This window comes from Suncus etruscus, chromosome 7 (genome assembly GCF_024139225.1).
Source record: "Suncus etruscus isolate mSunEtr1 chromosome 7, mSunEtr1.pri.cur, whole genome shotgun sequence".
NCBI lineage: Eukaryota > Metazoa > Chordata > Mammalia > Eulipotyphla > Soricidae > Suncus > Suncus etruscus.
The window spans coordinates 61,426,219-61,444,983 of record NC_064854.1 but is presented as its reverse complement, the minus strand read 5'-3'; the positions used below and the strand labels follow the sequence as shown (position 1 = coordinate 61,444,983).

General features: G+C 56.3%; 3 protein-coding genes across 3 annotated transcripts in view; 1 reads left to right on the top strand and 2 right to left on the bottom strand.

Moving 5' to 3' along the window:
• The window catches only part of NOS1AP (nitric oxide synthase 1 adaptor protein), a 38,993-nt gene extending 28,019 nt beyond the window's left edge, over positions 1-10,974 (top strand). Inside the window, exons 3-10 of the mRNA XM_049776502.1 lie at positions 2,826-2,918; positions 3,003-3,061; positions 3,314-3,422; positions 5,126-5,267; positions 5,500-5,666; positions 6,612-6,761; positions 9,529-9,694; positions 10,198-10,974. Coding sequence (XP_049632459.1) covers positions 2,826-2,918; positions 3,003-3,061; positions 3,314-3,422; positions 5,126-5,267; positions 5,500-5,666; positions 6,612-6,761; positions 9,529-9,694; positions 10,198-10,622 — 1,311 coding nt within the window. The 3' untranslated portion in view covers positions 10,623-10,974. The remainder of the gene's footprint in view (positions 1-2,825; positions 2,919-3,002; positions 3,062-3,313; positions 3,423-5,125; positions 5,268-5,499; positions 5,667-6,611; positions 6,762-9,528; positions 9,695-10,197) is intronic.
• Positions 665-18,765, bottom strand: part of RGS5 (regulator of G protein signaling 5) — a 184,534-nt gene continuing 166,433 nt past the window's right edge. Inside the window, exon 6 of the transcript XR_007497528.1 lies at positions 665-679. The gene's annotated coding sequence lies outside the window, so the exon portion shown is untranslated. The remainder of the gene's footprint in view (positions 680-18,765) is intronic.
• Positions 13,879-15,038, bottom strand: SPATA46 (spermatogenesis associated 46). The gene is made up of 2 exons (XM_049777612.1): positions 14,948-15,038; positions 13,879-14,384 (listed from the first exon to the last, which is right to left on the bottom strand). Exons 1-2 carry the CDS (start codon positions 15,036-15,038, stop codon positions 13,879-13,881), a joined length of 597 nt encoding a protein of 198 aa, XP_049633569.1.

Genomic DNA, 18,765 nt, shown 5'->3' with positions numbered 1-18,765 from the left:
ATAGGGTCCCCCCATCCTTCCACTGTTCTAGGGGCAAAATCATGTACCCACCCTGGGTCCTAGGGAGAGCTCAGTCAGGTCCCCCTCCTCACTCTGAGAGTAGAAAGCCAATCCCATGTCCCCCTTTAGTCTCTGCTTGTTGGCTTTTGTGGGTTCCTTATTGGTCCCCCACATCAGATGTTCAAGCTGCAAACACCAGCTCCATCTCCTGGTCTCCCAGCCTTGCTGTAGCCTCCCTGAGGTCAGCTTCAAGGGCTCCTCCCTCCCCTCCCTCTGCGGCAGCATCAGCCTTTGGGTCAGGCCCAAGAACCTGCGGAAGCAGGTCAAGGTGAGTTTCCTCAAAGGCCCCTGTTCTCCCCTTGGCATTTCTGGGATCTCCTGACGTGATCCTTGCTTCAGGCTGTTTGTGTCCTCTCTGGCCTGCCTGACCAGGTCCCAGCCAGCACCCACACCCCAGATAAATGGGATTTTAGGAACCACATGCCCCCAGCAGAAACTCCAACAGAGTGTGTGGAGTCTTGTCCCCATTTCCCATCCAGTTTCTGATCTGCATGTCAGATCCCCCTGTGTCATTGCCCAGAGCTTCTGTTTGTCCCTGTTGAGACCTGCCTTGGACCACCTAGCCCCGGGTGCATTGAGGACCTGAGGCTGGAGCCATAGCACAATGGGGAGGGCATTTGTTTTGCACGCAGCCAACCCGAGTTAGATCCCTGGCATCTGTAGGGTCCCCATGCATTGCCAAGAGGGATTCATGAATGCAGAACCAGGAGGGACCCTTAAGCATCACCCCAAAAACCACCACCCTAACTAACAAAAGAAAGTTGAGGGGCCGGAGAGATAGCATGGAGGTAAGGCGTTTGCCTTGCATACAGAAGGACGGTGGTTCGAATCCCAGTACCCCATATGGTCCCCCGTGCCTACTAGGAGCGATTTCTAAGCAGAGAGCCAGGAGTAACTCTTGAGTGCTGCTGGGTGTGACCCCCCCCCAAAATAAAACCAAACAAACAAAAAAAAGAAAGTTGAGGGTAAGTGTGAGGGGGGAGGTAGGTTGCCAAATCTGTCTCCATCACCGAACCCCAAGTCCCCCACTCTCCATGGAGTCCCAGGCTGCTTAGGGGTCTCATAGAACCCTGTCAGCTTCCAGGTAAAAGGGTGCCAGCCCTGAGGTTGGAGGCTGCACGTTGGGCCAGGCACTGCGTTGTGGATAGTTGTGATAGTTGAGGATAGTTGTGATAGTGAAGGTCCTTAGGACTGCCCGCTGTCCCCTGGCCCAGCTCACTGACCTGTGGCCTCACATCTGTGCTCAGAGCTGGTGTATCCTTGGGAGTCACTGGGGGCTGTGACCATCGGCTGGAAGAGGCCTAGTAAGAAACGGAGGTGGGCACTGCAGGGAGGGGCTGCCACCCCTTTCCTGTATGGGAAAGCCCCCTGGCACCAGAGCAATAAAATCTGGTGCCCAGGTCAGGCCAAGGTCAAAACCAGTTTTATCAAGTGCTTTAGCCCTCTGGGAAAGGCTGCCGCCTGCTGGCCAAGACACCTAAGAGCTATCAAGCTGCAAAGCAGGTTGTAATTCAAAGCGGCCCCACCCTCCATTCATAGACACCATGCACTGGAGCCCGCCCCTATCGGGAGTTCTCCCACCGGGCGACTTCCTCCTGGAATAGGCCCCTGTCCATAAAGCCTGCCTTCCTGGGGCCCCGCCCACCAGGAGCTTCTCTCCCCATTCACCCCTCCCCCGAGATGACTTCCAGAGACTGTAAATGTGGCAAACCTGAATGTGAGCTCCAGGTTCTGCCATCAGAAGCCCCACCTGTTCCCTCTGCCACGTCAGCTTACAGAGCCTGATATGTTAAACTGGGAGGGGGGGTCATATCCATGAATGGGGAAAGGGGCTCGTGAAATATGTGTCTACGTACATGGTATCTAAACACAAGGACCAAATATCAGCTCAGAGTCGCCCATGGCTTTTGGGCCAAGCTTGCCTGGGTTCTGTTTATTGGTAGGGAAATAGAATTTCAAGTGGGAAATGTTTACCAAACTGTGATCTATACTTGGGGTGTACCCTGTCCCCTTTCCTGGGGTTCCCTGTCTCTCTGTCCTTGGGTTCCTCCTGTTCCCCTTTCCTAGGGCTCCCCTGCCCCTGGGTGGGCCCTGACAGGAGGAGTGAGCTTTCTCCTGCCTCTAACCCAGCTCAGTGGAGCACGGGAACTGGGTTCCTGTCCTGAGCAATCTTGAGCCAGCACTGACCTCTGGATGGGTCCAGGGAGCTGGCTGGGCTCTGCGTGCCTTCTCCCGAATGGGAGAGGTTTGGTTCTGGGTCACTGCGGATGTCCTTGCTGGGCACCCTGCCAGCTACTCCTTCCTCCCTGCCCGCCCCACTGGGCATCTGTCCAGCACACCTGTACTCACCAGCAACTATGGTGCTGCCAGGTGTTCCGGGTTGTCCTGGCACTGGGGACAGCCCTTTCCCTGTCACTGCCAGGGACGGGATGAAAAGGCCATACCAAAGCCATCAGCTGCTAGAGGCCACAGAGGGTGCTGGAACACTGAGGAAATAATCAGTTTCTGAGATGTGTCTGATTAAAGATATCTTGGAGCTGACCCTTGGCTACGCAGGCAGGAACCCCAAGTTCTGTTCCCCACTCCACATGGACCCCAGCACCACCAGAGCTGGGGGTAGCCCCTGAAAATCATGGTGTGTGGTCCAGTCCTCAGCAGCTGTAGGGGACTGTGGGGTTCAGGGTGGTGCCCTGTCCTCTACAGGTTTTGGCAGTTTCCCAGTCCCCATGTGTTCAGCCATATCTTCCCCATTCCTGTTCTCACAGTATGAGTTCAAAGCCAAGAACATCAAGAAGAAGAAAGTGAGTCTCATGGTGTCTGTGGATGGGGTGAAGGTGGTCCTTAAGAAGAAGAAGAAGGTAATGGGGGAAGGGGTCCCTAGCTGCTTAGTCCCCGGGTCTGGGAGAATCTGCTGATTGTCCCCTGTGCATCTGTCCTTGCAGAAGAAGGAGTGGACATGGGATGAGAGCAAAATGCTAGTGATGCAAGACCCCATCTACAGGTGAGAACCCCATAAGGGTAGACCCCTCATCTACAGTGAGGTCTCCCATGTCAGGTGAGCCTCCCGCCCCAGGTATAGATGAAACTATTGTGTATAGGTGAGACACCACATACAGATGAAATCCCCCAGGCACAAGTGAGATGCCAGGAATGTCCAGATCCTCTCATCAGGGTGCTGCCTCCCTGGAGGGGTTCTTGGGCCTTTTCTGAGATCCCGGGCTGCTTGGCTCACCACCCCACACCTGATCCCCAGGATCTTCTACGTGTCTCATGACTCCCAGGACCTGAAGATCTTCAGCTACATCGCCCGGGATGGCGCCTGTAATACATTCCGCTGCAACGTCTTCAAGTCCCGGAAGAAGGTGGGAGTATGGGAGTTCCACCCCCCCCCCCAACATGCACATGCACACCATAGCCCTGCACACACAGACATAGTCAGTCACACACCACAGCTCCACACACCCACACAGTCACACACAACTACCTCACCCACTCACAGTCACAGTCCCATACCACAGCCCTATATCACACATGAACCTAAACACACACACACACACACACCACATGTACACCAACAACCTGCATACACACATATTGACACATCACAATAGTCACACCACAGCCCACAGACATCCCCTCCCACACACCCTTACACAAGCCTGCTCTTTTCCTTCCGCAGGTGGGTTTGAAGGTGCAGGGACCCTCTCGGGAAATTCTCACCCCTCTCCCTGTAGGGAGGGTCTGATAGAACTGATCCAGAGCTGCTTCCATGGTGACACTCCATGGTGGTGTCCAGCCCCCTGCAGCCTCTCAGGCCCAGGGTCGTTGGGGAGCTTTGACCTCTGAACCCTAAGAAGAGTCCCATGGAAATCTCTGGGCTCAGTCCTCATGTTCTGTCCAAGGTGTCTGCCTGGGACTGATAGTTGGTCTGAGTGCAGGAAAGAGTCTGGGGCTCCATGGTAAGGCTAGGGCACCCCTGCTACTCCTGGCATCTCCTAGGTTCTGCCCCTTTTGCCAGGATCTGGGGGAGCTAGTTCTCAGGCCCTGGACCTCAGCCAGGAAACAGGCTGGTCATTGGTCAGGGAGGAAGCTGTGGGGGAGAGGTTTGGGGGGTGGAGGGAAAGATCTGCCTGTCACAGATGTGTCACAGGATCTGCCTATCATCTCTCCCCCTCTATACACTCCCCTCCCCCACTTCCCGGTTCCTGGCTCCCGTCCAGCCCTAGAGAGTTTCTGAATCTGGTAAGGGAGATAATCATTATCCAGTACAGGGTCAGTCCATAGGAGAGCCAAGGAATTTGGAAGGACTCATCTAGTGTCAAGTTGGGGTGGGGGTTCAGGGGGCAACAGTAGGGGACAGAGGGGCAGAACAGTGGGGAACAGAGATAGACCTAGGGACAGAGAAGAACAGCAGGGCACAGAGGGAGACAGTGGGGGGGGGGCAGTGGGGAATAGAGAAGACAGTAGCAGCCAAATGCTGTGGCTGGCAGGAGCCCCTACACCCATGGGGCCAAGAGAGCCTTTGGAGACCTGCCGTGTTCCTGCACACAGCCTCCCTGTCTACTATTCTTGTGCCCTGGCCATGTGCCCCTCAGTCATTTCACCTGTGCCTGATGATGCCTATCCATCCATGTCCAGAGCCCAGACATGCCCCTCAAGGCCCATTGTCTCCTCCTCTCCCAGCTGCTCTAGTCCTCATGAAAGCAGGGGTCGTGGACCAGCACTTGCATCTGAGTTCTTTGGGACTGGCCCCCTTAATTTCGGGGATGGAGTCTGTGGGAGTCTCCTAAGGGTCTTCCCAAGGGTCTTGGAAAGTGGCTTGTCAAGTACACACATGACCCTGTATGGTTCCTGGGTCCCAGGCAGCACCCTGGTCCCTATCTGTGGCTCTAGTAACCTCCTAAAACCTTCCCGAGTCCCTCACTGACCCTGTCCTCCTCTGTCCCGCCCCATTCCTCTCCTCCTATTTCTTTCCAATCATTCCCTGTCCACCCCATTCCAACATGCCTGGCCAGGCCACACACGTCATCTCCTCCCTCACTATTTTTGTTCTCTGTGCCTCCAGAGCCAGGCCATGCGTATTGTCCGCACAGTGGGACAAGCCTTTGAGGTCTGCCATAAGCTGAGCCTTCAGCATACTCAGCAGAGTGCCGACGGCCAGGAGGATGGAAATAGTGAGGCTCCCAGCAGCAGCTCTGGGGATGCAGGTAGGTGCTTCGGGGATGGTGGGGCTCAAGGTTCCCTCCCCACTCTAGAGTCTTACTGTGTCTTTTCCTCTCTGGCTCCTTGGAAATGTGGAGTCCTGCCAAAAACCCCGAGTTCCTGTGCCAGCAGCCGGGGCTGAGCTCACTGAGGAGCCTCTGGGATCCCCCCTCGGGGTCCTACTGCTGTCCCTCGAGATGCCATATAAAGAAGGGACTCAGGTCACTGTCTTTGCAGGCCGCCAGCTCACTGGGGCTGAGCGGACATGTCCGGCCACAGCGGAGGAGACTGACATTGATGCCGTGGACACTCCCGGGCCTGGTAGGGACATGCTGGGCTTCAGCCGGGGTGTCACCGACCTGGATGCTGTGACCGCTGAGAACTCCACCACTTCTGACACCAAGGTGCATGTCACCCCCAGGTTCTCTCTCCTGGTACCTCCTTCTCATGGGGACCTAGCCTCAGGGACTCCAGACTCTGTTCTGGTTGCTCCATGAGTCTGGCTGATGTGGTTGGAGGAGTGCATAGAAGCCATCTCTTGGTACCTCTTGGTACCATGGTCCCTGTGCACTGGAAGTGTCTGAGTCCCAAGATGCATGCCAGTGCCTTGTCCCTCTCTGTGAGACAGCAGATACCCCCAGTTCCCAAGTGACCCAAATTAAGAAATGAAGGGCAGGGGCCAGAGAGATAGCATGGAGGTAAAGCATTCGCCTTGCATGCATTCGGTGGTTCGAATCCCAGCATCCCATATGGGCCCCCAGCCTGCCAGGAGCAATTTCTGAGTGTAGAGCCAGGAGTAACCCCAGAGCACTGCCGGGTGTGACCCAAAAACCAAAAACCAAAAGCCAAAAAAAAAAAAAAAGAAGAAGAAAAAGAAAAGAAAAGAAAGAAGTGAATGGCTGGGCCTGAGAGATAGGACAGGTCAAAGCACCGGTCTTGCTTACAGATGACTTGGGTTCAAAACCTAAAATCATTGAAGATACCCCGAGTCCTACCAGGAATGATCGCTAAGCAAAGAGCCAGGAAAAAAAAAACATTGGTGGGTAGTGTGATACAAACCCCAATCCAGAAAGAGCAAGAGATTCTGGGAATGGGGTACCCATCTTTCCACTCAGAGCCTCAGTTTGAGCTCCCAGATTTTCATAGCACCCTCTGAGTCCTCCGGGGATCTTGGTGGCCTTGAGGACTGCTGAGATCCTTTTTCTTCCTCCTGGCCTGGCCAGGAACCTTAGGGTCTCTACAAGCCCTCCGCATGAGATCCCAGGCACAGCCACCCCTGCACCGGTCTCTGAGGGTCCCTGAATTGCAGACTGAGCTTACACCCTCTTTCTCTCCCCCTTCCCCACCAGGAGTCCCCTGAAGAGCCTGAGCTGACTGCAGCAGCTGCCCCATCGCCAGCAGGAGGCCCGGAGACCCCTCTGTCCACCCACCACCAAACACAGCTTCTCCAGCAGCTCCTGCGGCAGCAGCAGACACAAACACATGTGGCGGTAGCCCAGGTTCTGTCCGCTGCCCGCCTGGCCTGCAGGCGACCCCTACATGGCCCTGATGCACCCTCCCTGGCCCGAGGCTCAGGGCAGGTTTAAGACCTGCCCACTGAGGGACGGGGCAAGGCAAGAGTGGGCCTGGAGGATGGGGGTAGAGTGCCCATGAACTGGGTGTGGCTGGCAAATGACGGGGGACCATCTGCCTGCTCCTCTTCCTAGGCTGGGGCAGCCCCTCAGCTGTCTGAGAAGGTGGGATGTAGCTGCCCCCCCAGTTCTGCCTGGTGCTGATGGAGTCATTGGTGGCTGCAGCATCTCGGCTTGTGGGGGGGCCTGCAATGTTTTGAGCATGCAGTTGCGGGAGCCTCTGCACTGTGGGAGTGGGCTGGGTACCTCCACTTCCTGCTTTGCAAAAGCTGAGCCCCAAGGGGAAAGTGAACTAAGAGGGACAGTGTTTGGGCCTTGCCCATAGCTGACCTAAGTTTGATCCCCAGCATCCCATATGGTCCCCTGAGCCTGCCTGGAGCTATTTCTGAGCACAGAACCAGGAGTAACCCCTGAGTATCACTGCGTATGCCCAAAAACCAGAAAAAAAAAAAAAAAAAAAAAAGAGAGAGTGCTGTGAAATTTGGGGGTGAGGGTGAAACTCTCCATGTTGTCCTGTGGCAGGGAGACAGTATCCCCCTACTCCTCTAAGATTCTCTTTCTCCTGATCTCTCTTCTTGTGTGTCTTGGGAGGCGCTGACCCCCACATATAGCAAATCTGGGAGTGACTTTGCTATCCAAACTGTGTCCCCAAATCTCCCAGGTCCTTTACCCCATTGAACTTCTTGGCCTGATGGCCCCCAGTGAGTGAGCCCCTGGCCTAGAACCGGCTTATTTCTGGGGCACTTTTCAACCCTATCTCCTTGGTCTACAGAATTTGGAAGCTGGCAGGTGGGATATGTCTCAGATCCCAGTTCTGGCTTTCTCTGTCCATCACAGCTTGGGCTCCAAACCCTTTGGCCACAGTTGGAGACTCCAAGGTCGGATGGGGGAAGGGAAGACTTATGGGGGTGTAGGTCTGTACTGCACCTCTGAGGGGACAAGGATTGAGTTGTCCGTGTTTGTTTCTAGAACATTCTCCCCCCTACCCCCATGCCTGGGCTTCCTTTGCCATCTGTAGTCACTGGGTAGAGAGACCCTGGACACCTTTGCCCTTGGCAAAGCCTCATATGGGGCATTTTGTGGGGCTCAGCCCAGGGTTTTGGTGGCTCCCTAGGATGGTTTTAGGGCCCCCAGTTGATTCACCCTGAATACAGTCTAGAAGGTTCTGATTCTGTTCCTACTGGGTCACACAGACCTCTCTGTGGGGTCCTCATAGACACATCCAAAGGGCTCAAGGCACTGGTGAACCCTGTGTCTGGGGCTTCCTGGAGAGCCCTCACTCTCTGACCTCTCTCCCTACCTGGGTAAGGCTGGCTCGGCCACTTCCTGCAGCCTAAGTGGTGAGAACTGGACCGTGGGACATTGTGGTACCCGAGTTTCAGGGACTGCGGGCGGTGGGGGTCCCCACTGGCTGTGGCTCCTGCTGTCTGGTGCTGATGCTTTGCCACCGGCACCCCAAGACGCCCCACACTGCAGGCCGCTGTCCTGACTAGCCCCGCCGTGTCCCGTGCACTCCAATTTCTGCCCCCGCATGTGCACAGCCCCCACCTGCCTCCTGCTGTATCTGGGTGTGCTGGTATGGGGGAAGGGGGGCAACTTGCTCTGGTTCTCTCCATGCCGCGGCCACGCCCCGACTTCAACCCGGCCCCCACTTCTCACCGATGAGCTGAGTGCAGGCAAGTGGGTGAGGCGGGATGCAGGGCGGGGTGCAGGGCTGGGCCTCGACTTCCCTCCTCCATGGTGTGGCCCCGAAGTCTGTAGGGAAGGGCCCCCATCCTGGCTCCTGGAGCAGCTGCTGTGCTGCTGTAATGCCGCATGTGAGAGCTTCAGAACCAGGCCCCCACAAAGCAGACACCACAGGTGTCTCCCTCAGTCCCAGTCATTCCTGGGGAAATGTGGGCCACATTGCAGAGCAGGCTTGTGGCTTAAGCCGTGTTCGGACCCCTGTTGGTACTTATTCCAGTGGTCTGAGCCCAGGGTCCTGCATGAATGAGGGAAGGGAGATCAGGCGGGGGCCCTGGCTGATTGGGGTTCACTGAGGGAGCCACCAAGAGTCCCGTAGCAGAGGGCAAGAGCCCTACTTGTTAGGATGTGCCAGCAGAGGCAGTTTTGGGGGACTCATGTGGAGTGCCCCAAGTCACCTTTGAACTGCAGGAACAGAACAGGGAACCCTGGAACCCATGTCCTTGGGGTTAGGTGAGAGAAGTCTGAGGCAGATGAAGCTAAGGTCTCCCCAGTGCCCAGAACTGGGATTTTGGGGTACTTTAGGGTGGCAGGCTAGGGTGATGAGTGGATACAATGAAGGTCTCACAACTGTGGGGGAACCCTGTCCCCATCCCTATCCTGGTTGTGTCATTGCATGGCATCTCTGGAGCCTCCTTGCTTTGGCCCAGATCATGAGTTTCTTTGGGACATTCACAGCTCCCCAGAAACCCTCCCCTTTAGGAATCATGTAGTTGAATCCTGATGCTGAAGTGTGACTTAGTTTCTCTCAGCCATGGTTAGGTGCTCTTGACACTCACCTTCATCTCCCTAAATGTTCCTATTCAAGAGCCATATTCCCCCCACATGTCCCTGTCCCCCCAGGTATGCCAACTCCCCCTAGGTGTCTGACACTCCCTCTCTCCCCACCCAGGTGCACCTGCTGAAGGACCAGCTGGCCGCTGAGGCAGCAGCGCGGCTGGAGGCTCAGGCCCGAGTGCACCAGCTGCTCCTGCAGAACAAGGACCTTCTGCAGCACATCTCAGTGCTGGTGCGGCAGGTGCAGGAGTTGGAGCTGAAGGCGGCTGGCAGGAGCGCTGGTGAGTGGGGCCCCATATGTGTCCGTGTCCTGCATCTGTCCCCCTGGCCATGTGTTCCCCACCTCACATCTGTCCTTCTGGGCCTGTATCCCTGTGTGTGTCCCCCTGGGCATCTGAACCCCACTGAGTAGCTCACTGTGTAGACAGTGGTGGAACCGGCCAATCTTCTGGACCATAAGCTGGCTGTGTAGATGGTGATAGGACTGGGTGACAGCCTGGACCGTGAGCTGACTGTGTAGGGCGTCAGTTTCCCTGGGTGTTTGTCCTCCTGAGCTGTGTCCCCTGGGCATATATCCCTCTGAGCATGCCCCCCCTTGGTCCTATGTTCCTCCTGGACATCTGTCCCTGGGCGTCCATTCCCCGGCTGACATTGGAAGGGGTTGGTCACCTCTGAACTTCCTCTCTCCTTTTGACCCATTCTGTGAGTTCAGAGTCTTCTGGTGTTCAGAGCTGGGCTGGGTTCTGCAGAGGCAGGACCTCTAATCCCATTCTTGTCCCCACAGGGGGCTCCCAGGACAGTCTCCTGGAGATCACCTTTCGGTCGGGCGGCCTCCCTGTCATCTGTGACCCCAGCACCCCCAAGCCGGAGCAGCTGGTATTGCCCCCGCCAGGCACTGGCCTGGACCCACCACCGCCAGTCAGCCCATTAGGTAGGCGCGAGCGCTGGGTGCGGCTCGAGTGTTTCCGCTTTCCTGTGGCCCGGGACTCCCCTGGCGACTGCCAGCATCCCCTCCCAGGTGGCCTGGAGCTCTTCAAGTTCCGAGAGTCAGGCATTGCCTCTGAGTGCGAGGACGAGTCCATCACGGAGAGTGAGGAGGAGGAGGAGGAGGACCGCGGTGCCTGGTCCCCAGAGCGGCTGCCTCGCCTACTGCATGTGCTACCCCGGCAGGAGCTGGGTGACGGGCTGGATGACGAGGTGGCTGTGTAGACAGTGATAGGGCCAGGCAACAGCCTGGACCAGGAGCTGGCCGTGTAGACGGTGATGGGGCCATGTAGACTGCCTGGACCCGGAGCAATTGTGTAGATGCTGATGGGGCCAGGCGATGGCCTTTAGACCATAAGCTCACTGTGGACAGTGGTGGAACCGGCCGATTGCCTGGACCATGAGCTGGCTGTGTAGATGGTGATGGGGCTGGGTGACATCCTGGACCATGAGCTGGCTGTCTAGATGCTGGCAGGGCTGGGTGGACTCTCCCTTTGGGCAGTGCAGTAAGGGTATGGAGGGCCCTTCTGGCAGAGTCAGCTTTGAGGGGATGGTTCCTGCAGGGCCCTGGACTGACAGTTCTAGCCCTGCTGGGGTGTGTGTGTGACTCTTCTCTATGTGTGCCCCTGCCCATCTTAGTTGGGGCATCTGGGTCCCCCATTCAGACCCAGAGTGTATTGGGTGTGGCCCAGGTGGCTGGACCAGAGGTGGCAGGAGGGGCCATTTCAAGTTTCATGGTCAGGGCCTCTGTGCTGGACTGGGCAGGAGGGCCCTGCTCAGAGTGCCGTGATGGACCCGCTGAGGCTCTGCAGACCCGAACTCCAATTCCTCCCTCCTGGGCACTGCTCAGTGCGGGGTTGTTGGCACTGTCCCTCCTTTGATGGTGCCAGCTGAGGGCACCCACAACCACACGCCATCCTGCTCCAGCTGCAGTGCCAGGCTCGACAGAGAGATGGATATAAGAGACTCCGATGCCTAGGCGAGCACCTCGAGCCCCACTGCCTCCAGGGACTCAGGAGGGGTCAGGGATGATGCTGCCCCCTGCTTTCCTGGGGGTCCCTGCCTTGCCTTCTGCATCTTAGTTGAGCTGAGAGGAAAAGTGGCAGAGTCGGCTTCAGGTTCCTGCTGTTCTCAGGTCTCAGAGATGAACCAGGGTGTGTGCGTGTTTCTGCATGTGAGTACATGTGTGTTTGTATGTGTGCATGCACCAATAGGGATTCAGCCCCATGGCCCTAAGCCTCTCTCTCCCCTTTAACTTTATGCCATCAAACATCTCTTTCCTCACTTTTTTCTTTTTTAACACAATCCGTAGGTGATAGGGTAGAGGCAGGGTTATCCAACATTTAATGAATCCACAGACCTTCAGAGAGAACAACGGAGACACAACACAAATGAGCACAGGAGTAGCAGTAACAGCAATAGCAGGGCTAGTAGGCAGTCAGGCGAGCAGGGAGACAGCTCTTTAGACTTGGTTCACCACAGCATCAGGTTGGCAGGTAGGCAGATCAGGCCGGCCAGCAGGCCCCTAGGCCAGTGGGCCCATTCAGTCCAGCAGACAGGCTTTCCTTAGAAATCCTCCCGACGGGGCCGGGAAGGTGGCGCTAGAGGTAAGGTGTCTGCCTTACAAGCGCTAGCCAAGGAACGGACCGCGGTTCGATCCCCCGGCGTCCCATATGGTCCCCCCAAGCCAGGGGCGATTTCTGAGCACATAGCCAGGAATAACCCCTGAGCGTCAAACGGGTGTGGCCCAAAAACCAAAAAAAAAAAAAAAGAAAGAAATCCTCCCGACACCCATGGGGCCGGAGCAATAGCACAGCGGTAGGGCGTTTGCCTTACACCACACGGCCAACCCAGGACAGACCCGGATTGAACTCTCAACATCCCTGAGCCTGTCAGGAATAATTTTTTTTGGGTCACACCCGGCAGTGCTCAGGGGTTACTCCTGGCGCCATGCTCAGAAATTGCTCCTGGCAGGCGTGGGGGACCATATGGGATGCCGGGATTCGAACCCATGACCTTCTGCATGAAAGGCAAACGCCTTACTTCCATGCTATCTCTCCGGCCCCCAGGAATGATTTTTAAGTACAGGGCCAGGAGTAATACCTGAGCACTGCTGAGTGTCCCTCCACCCAAAAAAAAGATCCCTCCCTTTACCCTTATATAACCATGGTCCATCTGCCCTGAGGCAGCAGTTCACAATTAAAAGGAAAGTCTGTTAACTGACTTATTAAATCAGTTAAAGGGAAGAGAGGCTTATGACAGAGGGCCATGGGGCTGAATCCTTACACGCACGTCTGTGTGCGTGTTTCTGTGTGTGTATTTGTGTGTATGTATGTGCTTGTGTGCCTGGCTACATGTGTGTTTTCATGTGTGCCTGTGGCCATGTGTACATGGATGCGCAGGGAATGGTGGGTCTGTGCTGTTGGAACCAGCAGCTGGTGTGGCCTTGTCCCCCAAGCATTCCTGGGGGGTTTATGCTGAGATCTATGTAGCCATGAGAAGTCAGAATCAGGGGTCCTCAGAGGGCCAAGCCATGTACGGGGAACCAGCAGGCCACATCGTTTGATGACTGGCTGCCCAGGTGTTTGGTACCAGGGTGAGAGGGTACTGCAGGGGTCTTTGGCTATGGGGGGGATTAGAGAGAGGAGGGGGGATGAAGCCCTCCTGTATAAGGGGGTGCTGGCCAGTGCTCTCCACCCTGCTTCCTCCTGACTCCTGGGCCTGGAAGCCAGGACCGAACAGGGCAGGAAAGAACAAAGGTCTGGGTTCACATTTCTTGCTCCACTAACAGCTCCTCCAGGACTCCGCAACCAGTCAGCCTCGCTGCTTCTCTGCACTTGCTCTTGCTTAGGGCCCCCCCGGCCCTCTGCCTCTCCCTTTGTCTCCCCTTCCCTTTCCAAAACTGTTCCAGACTATTCCTGTAAGTGCACTTAGCTGCGAGGCCGGCGGCTTCGCTCAATAAACCTCTCCTGTTTCTCTGAGCTTCTCCTCTCTTTTCTCACTGCCTGTCTGTCCCCTTCCTCCTGGTTCTGTCCCCAGAAAAATCTCCTCTGGAATTTTGGGGGTTGCCAAGAAGTCTAGGTGTCTCTGGGGTTGTGGGCACTAGGGGCACTGGAGTGAGGAGACCCTTTTTTGATTCTTTTAGTCTTTATGTTTGGTTTACTTTTGGGCCACAGAAATCACTCCTGGTAGTGCTCAGGGGATTGAACGTGGGTCAGCCACATGCAAGGCAAGTGCCCTCTCCATTGTGCTCTTTCTTAGAAGTTCTGGGCCAGGTGGGTATGAGGTCTGAAGGATAAGGTTTTAGGGTCTCCCGTAGCAGTCAATGCTTCCCTATCACAGTTACCGGCTCCTGTGGGTGATACTGGGGCTCCAAGAGTATGGGGGGGGGGTTATGGTCCTGGGAGAGCCCCAGGAGGCGGGTGCTGAGCCAATTGGAATTTATTGAGCTGTAGAAAGAGTAGGAAGGGCGGTTCTGGGGCTATAGGCCAGTGCCCTCCAGGACCCGTTCCCCTGGCCACGTCTTCTCCCGGCCCCACAGCGCCTTGAGCTTGCGGTAGTACACGCCACAACTGAAGCCCTCTCGGGAGCCACCCCGGATGTGGCTCTTGAGCGAGTGCAGAGTGGGGTACAGGCGGCAGCATGCCGCACACTTGTAGCCATTCTGGGGGGCCAACTGCCCATGGCAGGCAGCCAGGATGTCTCGGGAGGTGATGCGGTCTGTGCGGGCCCGCCGTCTGGCCTCCCTGAGGGTACAGGCATTCTCCAGGGAAGATCCTGAGGAGCACAGACTCTCGGTGCCCACTTCCTCAGCTTGCCAGCCGTCCCCCCAGCCCTCGTCCCGCAGCCACTCGTGGAGTCCTGAAGCTTCCATTTGGTTGCCCTTGTCAGGACACACGAAGTAGGTGTAGGGCGAGAACCAGGGCCGGTAGGTGGCACAGTGGCGCCCTGGATACGTCTCGCTTTGTGCATGGCCCTGGAGACAATCTATGGAGGGAAGGCTTGGCTAAGCTGGGCAGGGCCACCAGGCCATGTTGGGGATCCTCGTAGGAACCCCTCACAAGCCTCTATCCCAGCTCTTTATTTCTGAGGGCCAAATCTGGCAGTGCTCAGGGGTTACTCCTATCTCTGGCAGTGCTTGGGGACCCTATGGGACATCAGAGATCAAACCCAAGTGTGCAAGGTCAGTGCCCTCTTCGCTGTGCCTCTTCATTCCAGCCTCACCATCCCACATCTTGGGACCTGGATTCTCCTTTGTTTTAGGGCTACACCTGGTAGTGCTCAAGGGTTACTCTTAGTTCTGTGCTCAGAAATCATTCCTGGCAGGCTCGGGGTACCTTGTGGGGTGCCAGGGATCAAATCCTGTCAGCCATGTGCATGGCAAATGCCTTCCCACTGTGCTGTCACTCTGGCCCCTTGGCCCCTCTTTTCTAACATTCTCAGATTCCTGGGCTCAGCCGAAGGGAGGGCAAAGGGGTGAGGGGCTAGTGGCTGGTCACCTAGGCAGGTGTCTTTGGGTCCCACATCTCATGCAGCTGGGGGACCCTCACCTGGGGACAGGACCAAGTGGTCCACACTGTGGCAGATGACGCTGCTCTGAAACTGGGGCATCAGGCTCTTCGGGGGGCTGGCCAGCTCCATGAGCAGCCCCTCCCTGGCATTGTCTGGGTCATGGGGAAGTCACTCAAGCCCTGAGCAGCATCATTACATATCTTAGTACTTCCCAGCCCCAGTAATTGATGCCATGTGGCTTGTCTGGGTCTGGCTGGGCTGCCCACCTAGGTCCTGCATGGGTGGGTTCTGTCCCCAGACACAACTGGCTGGGTGCACCTATGACCTCTCTTGGGGACCCTTGAGCTTTACCCAGGCCCCATCAGGAAGCAGTTTCTGTAATGCAAATGCCTCCCAGTCCAGGGCTTCTTGTTTGTCCCACATGGGTAGCCCCTGTGGATGGTTGGGTAATGGGGTCTCCTGTGGCCAGGCTGGGTGTGGGGAGCCAGCCTCTTTACCCTTCTAGGGGACCCTCCTGCCAGGGGTCCTGTGTAAGAGCTGGCAACATCTGAATGATCGGCAGGTATGGGAGCAGATATCCTTCAGGCCTTGCTCACTGTGCTCCCAAAGTATTCCTTTGAATGCTCCCCTGGGTCTTCCTAGGTGCCCTTGAGTGCTCTCCTGGGTGCTCCCCTCAGTCCTCTTTGAGTGTTTCCCAAGTCCTCAGAGTCCTGGATCCTCTCTTGGATGCTCCCCAAGTCCTCCCTGGGTGCTCCCTGAATTCTCTCTCCCCTGGGTGCTCCTGCTGAATACCCACCCCCTACACCCCATCAGAATGGAGCTGGCTTTGCATTAACCAGCCCATGAGGCCTGTCGCCTCTGTGCCAATATTCTCCACCAGTGCTCTCGGGAAATCCTCCTCCACCTCACACTAACAGGCAGTGAAGACTCTCCCCAGGCTCCCACCTCACCCCACACCACACCCACTTGGAGGTTTTTGCCTGGTTCTGGGGATATACACTCCAGGTACCTGGGTGTCGCTTTGGGAAAAGGGTCTTGTCGCTTGGATGGCCCGACTCCTCCATGTATCTCAGCCCTGGCTCCAGGCCTGTAGGGGTTTAAGAAGATGCTGTCCTCAGAGAGCACACAAAAGTGCCCAGCTGCATCTCAGGGCCCCCATCTACCTGACAGATTGGTGGTGTGTGAGGATGCTACTCTCGGGAGGGTGCTCAGGGTCTGGGGGGGTCTTGGCCCCGAGATACTGAGGAAGGAAAATTCATCCATGCCTGGCGTGATGCTTCTGCTTCTGTGGGGCCCCACATCACCCAGACAATGAACATTCTGCATTCTGGTGACATCACAAGACATCACAAGACAGCCACCCACTAGGGTCTGGAGACTTGTCCCAGTCCCCTATTTTCACTGATTCCCTTCCTGCCTTGTTCTGTTAGGGGACCAGGGCTGTGCTCAGTGCTGACTCCTGTGGCTTGGGTGATGCTGTGGGATGATGGGATCAAACTTTTTGATGGTGGCCAGTGTTCTGCCCACTCGTCCATGTCCCATCCCCTTTAGTTCTTCCTCTCCTGTAAACACCACTCTCTTGCTTCTCTTTCTGAGTCTGGATCCGGAGGACACTGAGCTGGGTTTTCACAGGTGGGAGAGGAGGAGGTGCCGGAGGCTGAGAAATCTGAATGCTCTGTGTCCCGGGAGGAGTTTCAGAACACCACAAATGGAGTCTGAATGGATGGACCCTTCCTAGATCCTGGTGCATTGTTTCCCTGTTTTCCAGTTGTTTGTTTTTGTCCTGGGGTGGGGAGGGATGGGGGGGTTCTGATGTGTGCATTGGGTGTTAGTCCAACGAGGAGGCCCATGGAGTTGGGTATCAAACTCGGGGCCTCAGGCTTCCAGCAACTGCAGCCTTTTTATCTCCAGACCATATTTAACTTTCTTCTTTTTCTATTATTGTTTTTTTGGGCTACACTCAGCGATGCTCAGAGTTTGTTTACTCCTGGCTATGTGATCAGGAATCACTCCTGGCAGTGCTTGGAGGACCCTATGGGATGCCAGAGATCAAACCAGAATCAACCATGTGCAAGGCAAATGCCCTCTCCACTGTGCTCTTGCTTCGGCCCCCTCGTCTTTTAACTTTTAGTCCCAGCTTCTCTGCTGCTCTCGCTGCTCTGTCTTCACGCTTGTACTGACCTCTCGGAAGATAAGCTCTGCCCGTTCATCTGTCTGTCCATCGTCTATCTGGGGTATGGTAACTGAAGGCTGGGACCCTAAGGCTGTGTCTGGTGCTCCCCTTCCTGGATATGCTGGACTTGGACTGGCCAAGCGATGTCTTCCTGCCCCCTATTGCACGCTCTTTCCCCCTCTAGAAGGTTGGGGCTGCAAGGGGCTTGTCCCTGTGCTCGCTGGGCTCCTCTCACCCAGAGATGGGATCCTGGCTGCAGCCCCCTGACTCCCTACGTATGGGCATCATGTGTCAGCGAGACGTCTCCATCTGTTTGGCTCTGAGCTCACAGATGTGGAGATGAGTGGGCGGGAAAATGAGGATTCTGGAGCAGCGTGTCCTGGTGCACCCCAGCCAGATTTGGGGCTCTGTGCGCAACTACCTCCCTCACCTGCTGGCCCCCTGGGTGTTCAGGGCCACTCCCTGTTTCTCTGCATGTTGACACCCATAGCTGGAGGGGAAGGACACCCTCCCGGTGTCGAACTGGACACTCCAGGAAGGCATGTGGTGAGACCCTTGGGTATCCCCAGAGATGTGGACCCTCATATCAGCCCACCTAAGGGATCTCCCTTTGCCCCGGATTGCACCCTTATTGCCTGCTTCCTGGTCATGCAAGCTCAAGAACTTGGGCCTCCCTCCTCCCCCACCTCCACCACGGGTGATGCGGATGTGAGTCACTACATAAACTCTCTCTCTTCCTTCCTGCTTCCTGAGCCCCATGGTGCACAGGTAAGACCCTGCCTGGCTCCGTGTGCATGTTGGGGATTGGGGACCTGCCTCTGTCCTTTACTGCCTGAGGAGGGGAGGGACCAGGGAGTCCTAAGTGCCCTCTGCAGGCTGGGGGTTGTCTGTCCTGTCCCAGGAATGAGCTAGTGACCCCTCCTGCCATCTATCTCTCTGAGAGTCTGAGGGAGGAAGCCAGATGTGATGACTCTGTATTTCATCAGCAGAGCGGTTCTGAGAGCCCGAGATGGTGCCTGAGACCCTTTGTGGATTCACTTGGGGGCAGCACCCCAGGAGGGCACTGTTGGACCTCCAAATATATAGCCAGGAAGGAAGGCCTAGGACACTGCAGAGAGGGGGCGGTTCTGACTTTAAATCATGGGCATGAGGCTGGAGCAAGCACATGAGGTAGGAGGGTACTGCTTTGCACACGGCTGACCCAGGTTCGATCCCTGGCACCAAAACCACCCCAGAGGTGCTCAGGGCTGCCTCCTGGCTCTGCACTCAGGCTCACTTCTGGCTGTGCTCTAGGCTCTGCACTCAGGTCACTTTTGGCTCTGCTCATGGTCACTCCCAGGGGGGTTGGGGAGAGCCTGGTCAGCTGTTTTGGGATGGAGAAAAGTGAGTGCAGGGGATGCCTCTAGTCCAGTGCCTCAGCACTGTCCAGTGGGTGTCTGTACCCCAAGGGGCCCAGCCCAAGTGATCCAGCCCAGAAGACCCTGGATAAGGGTAGTGTTGGGGTCCAAGTGCACCCTGGAGAACCTCCGAGTTCTCACCCCTGCCCGCATTGTCCTCATGTGCATGAAATTCAGGTGCCTGGGTTAGCTCCCAAGTTGCTCATCTTTGTGGGAATGTGCCCAAGTTTTATATTTTTTGTTTGTGGGGCGGGCTGTACCTTGTGCCCATGTGCTCAGCCACTGT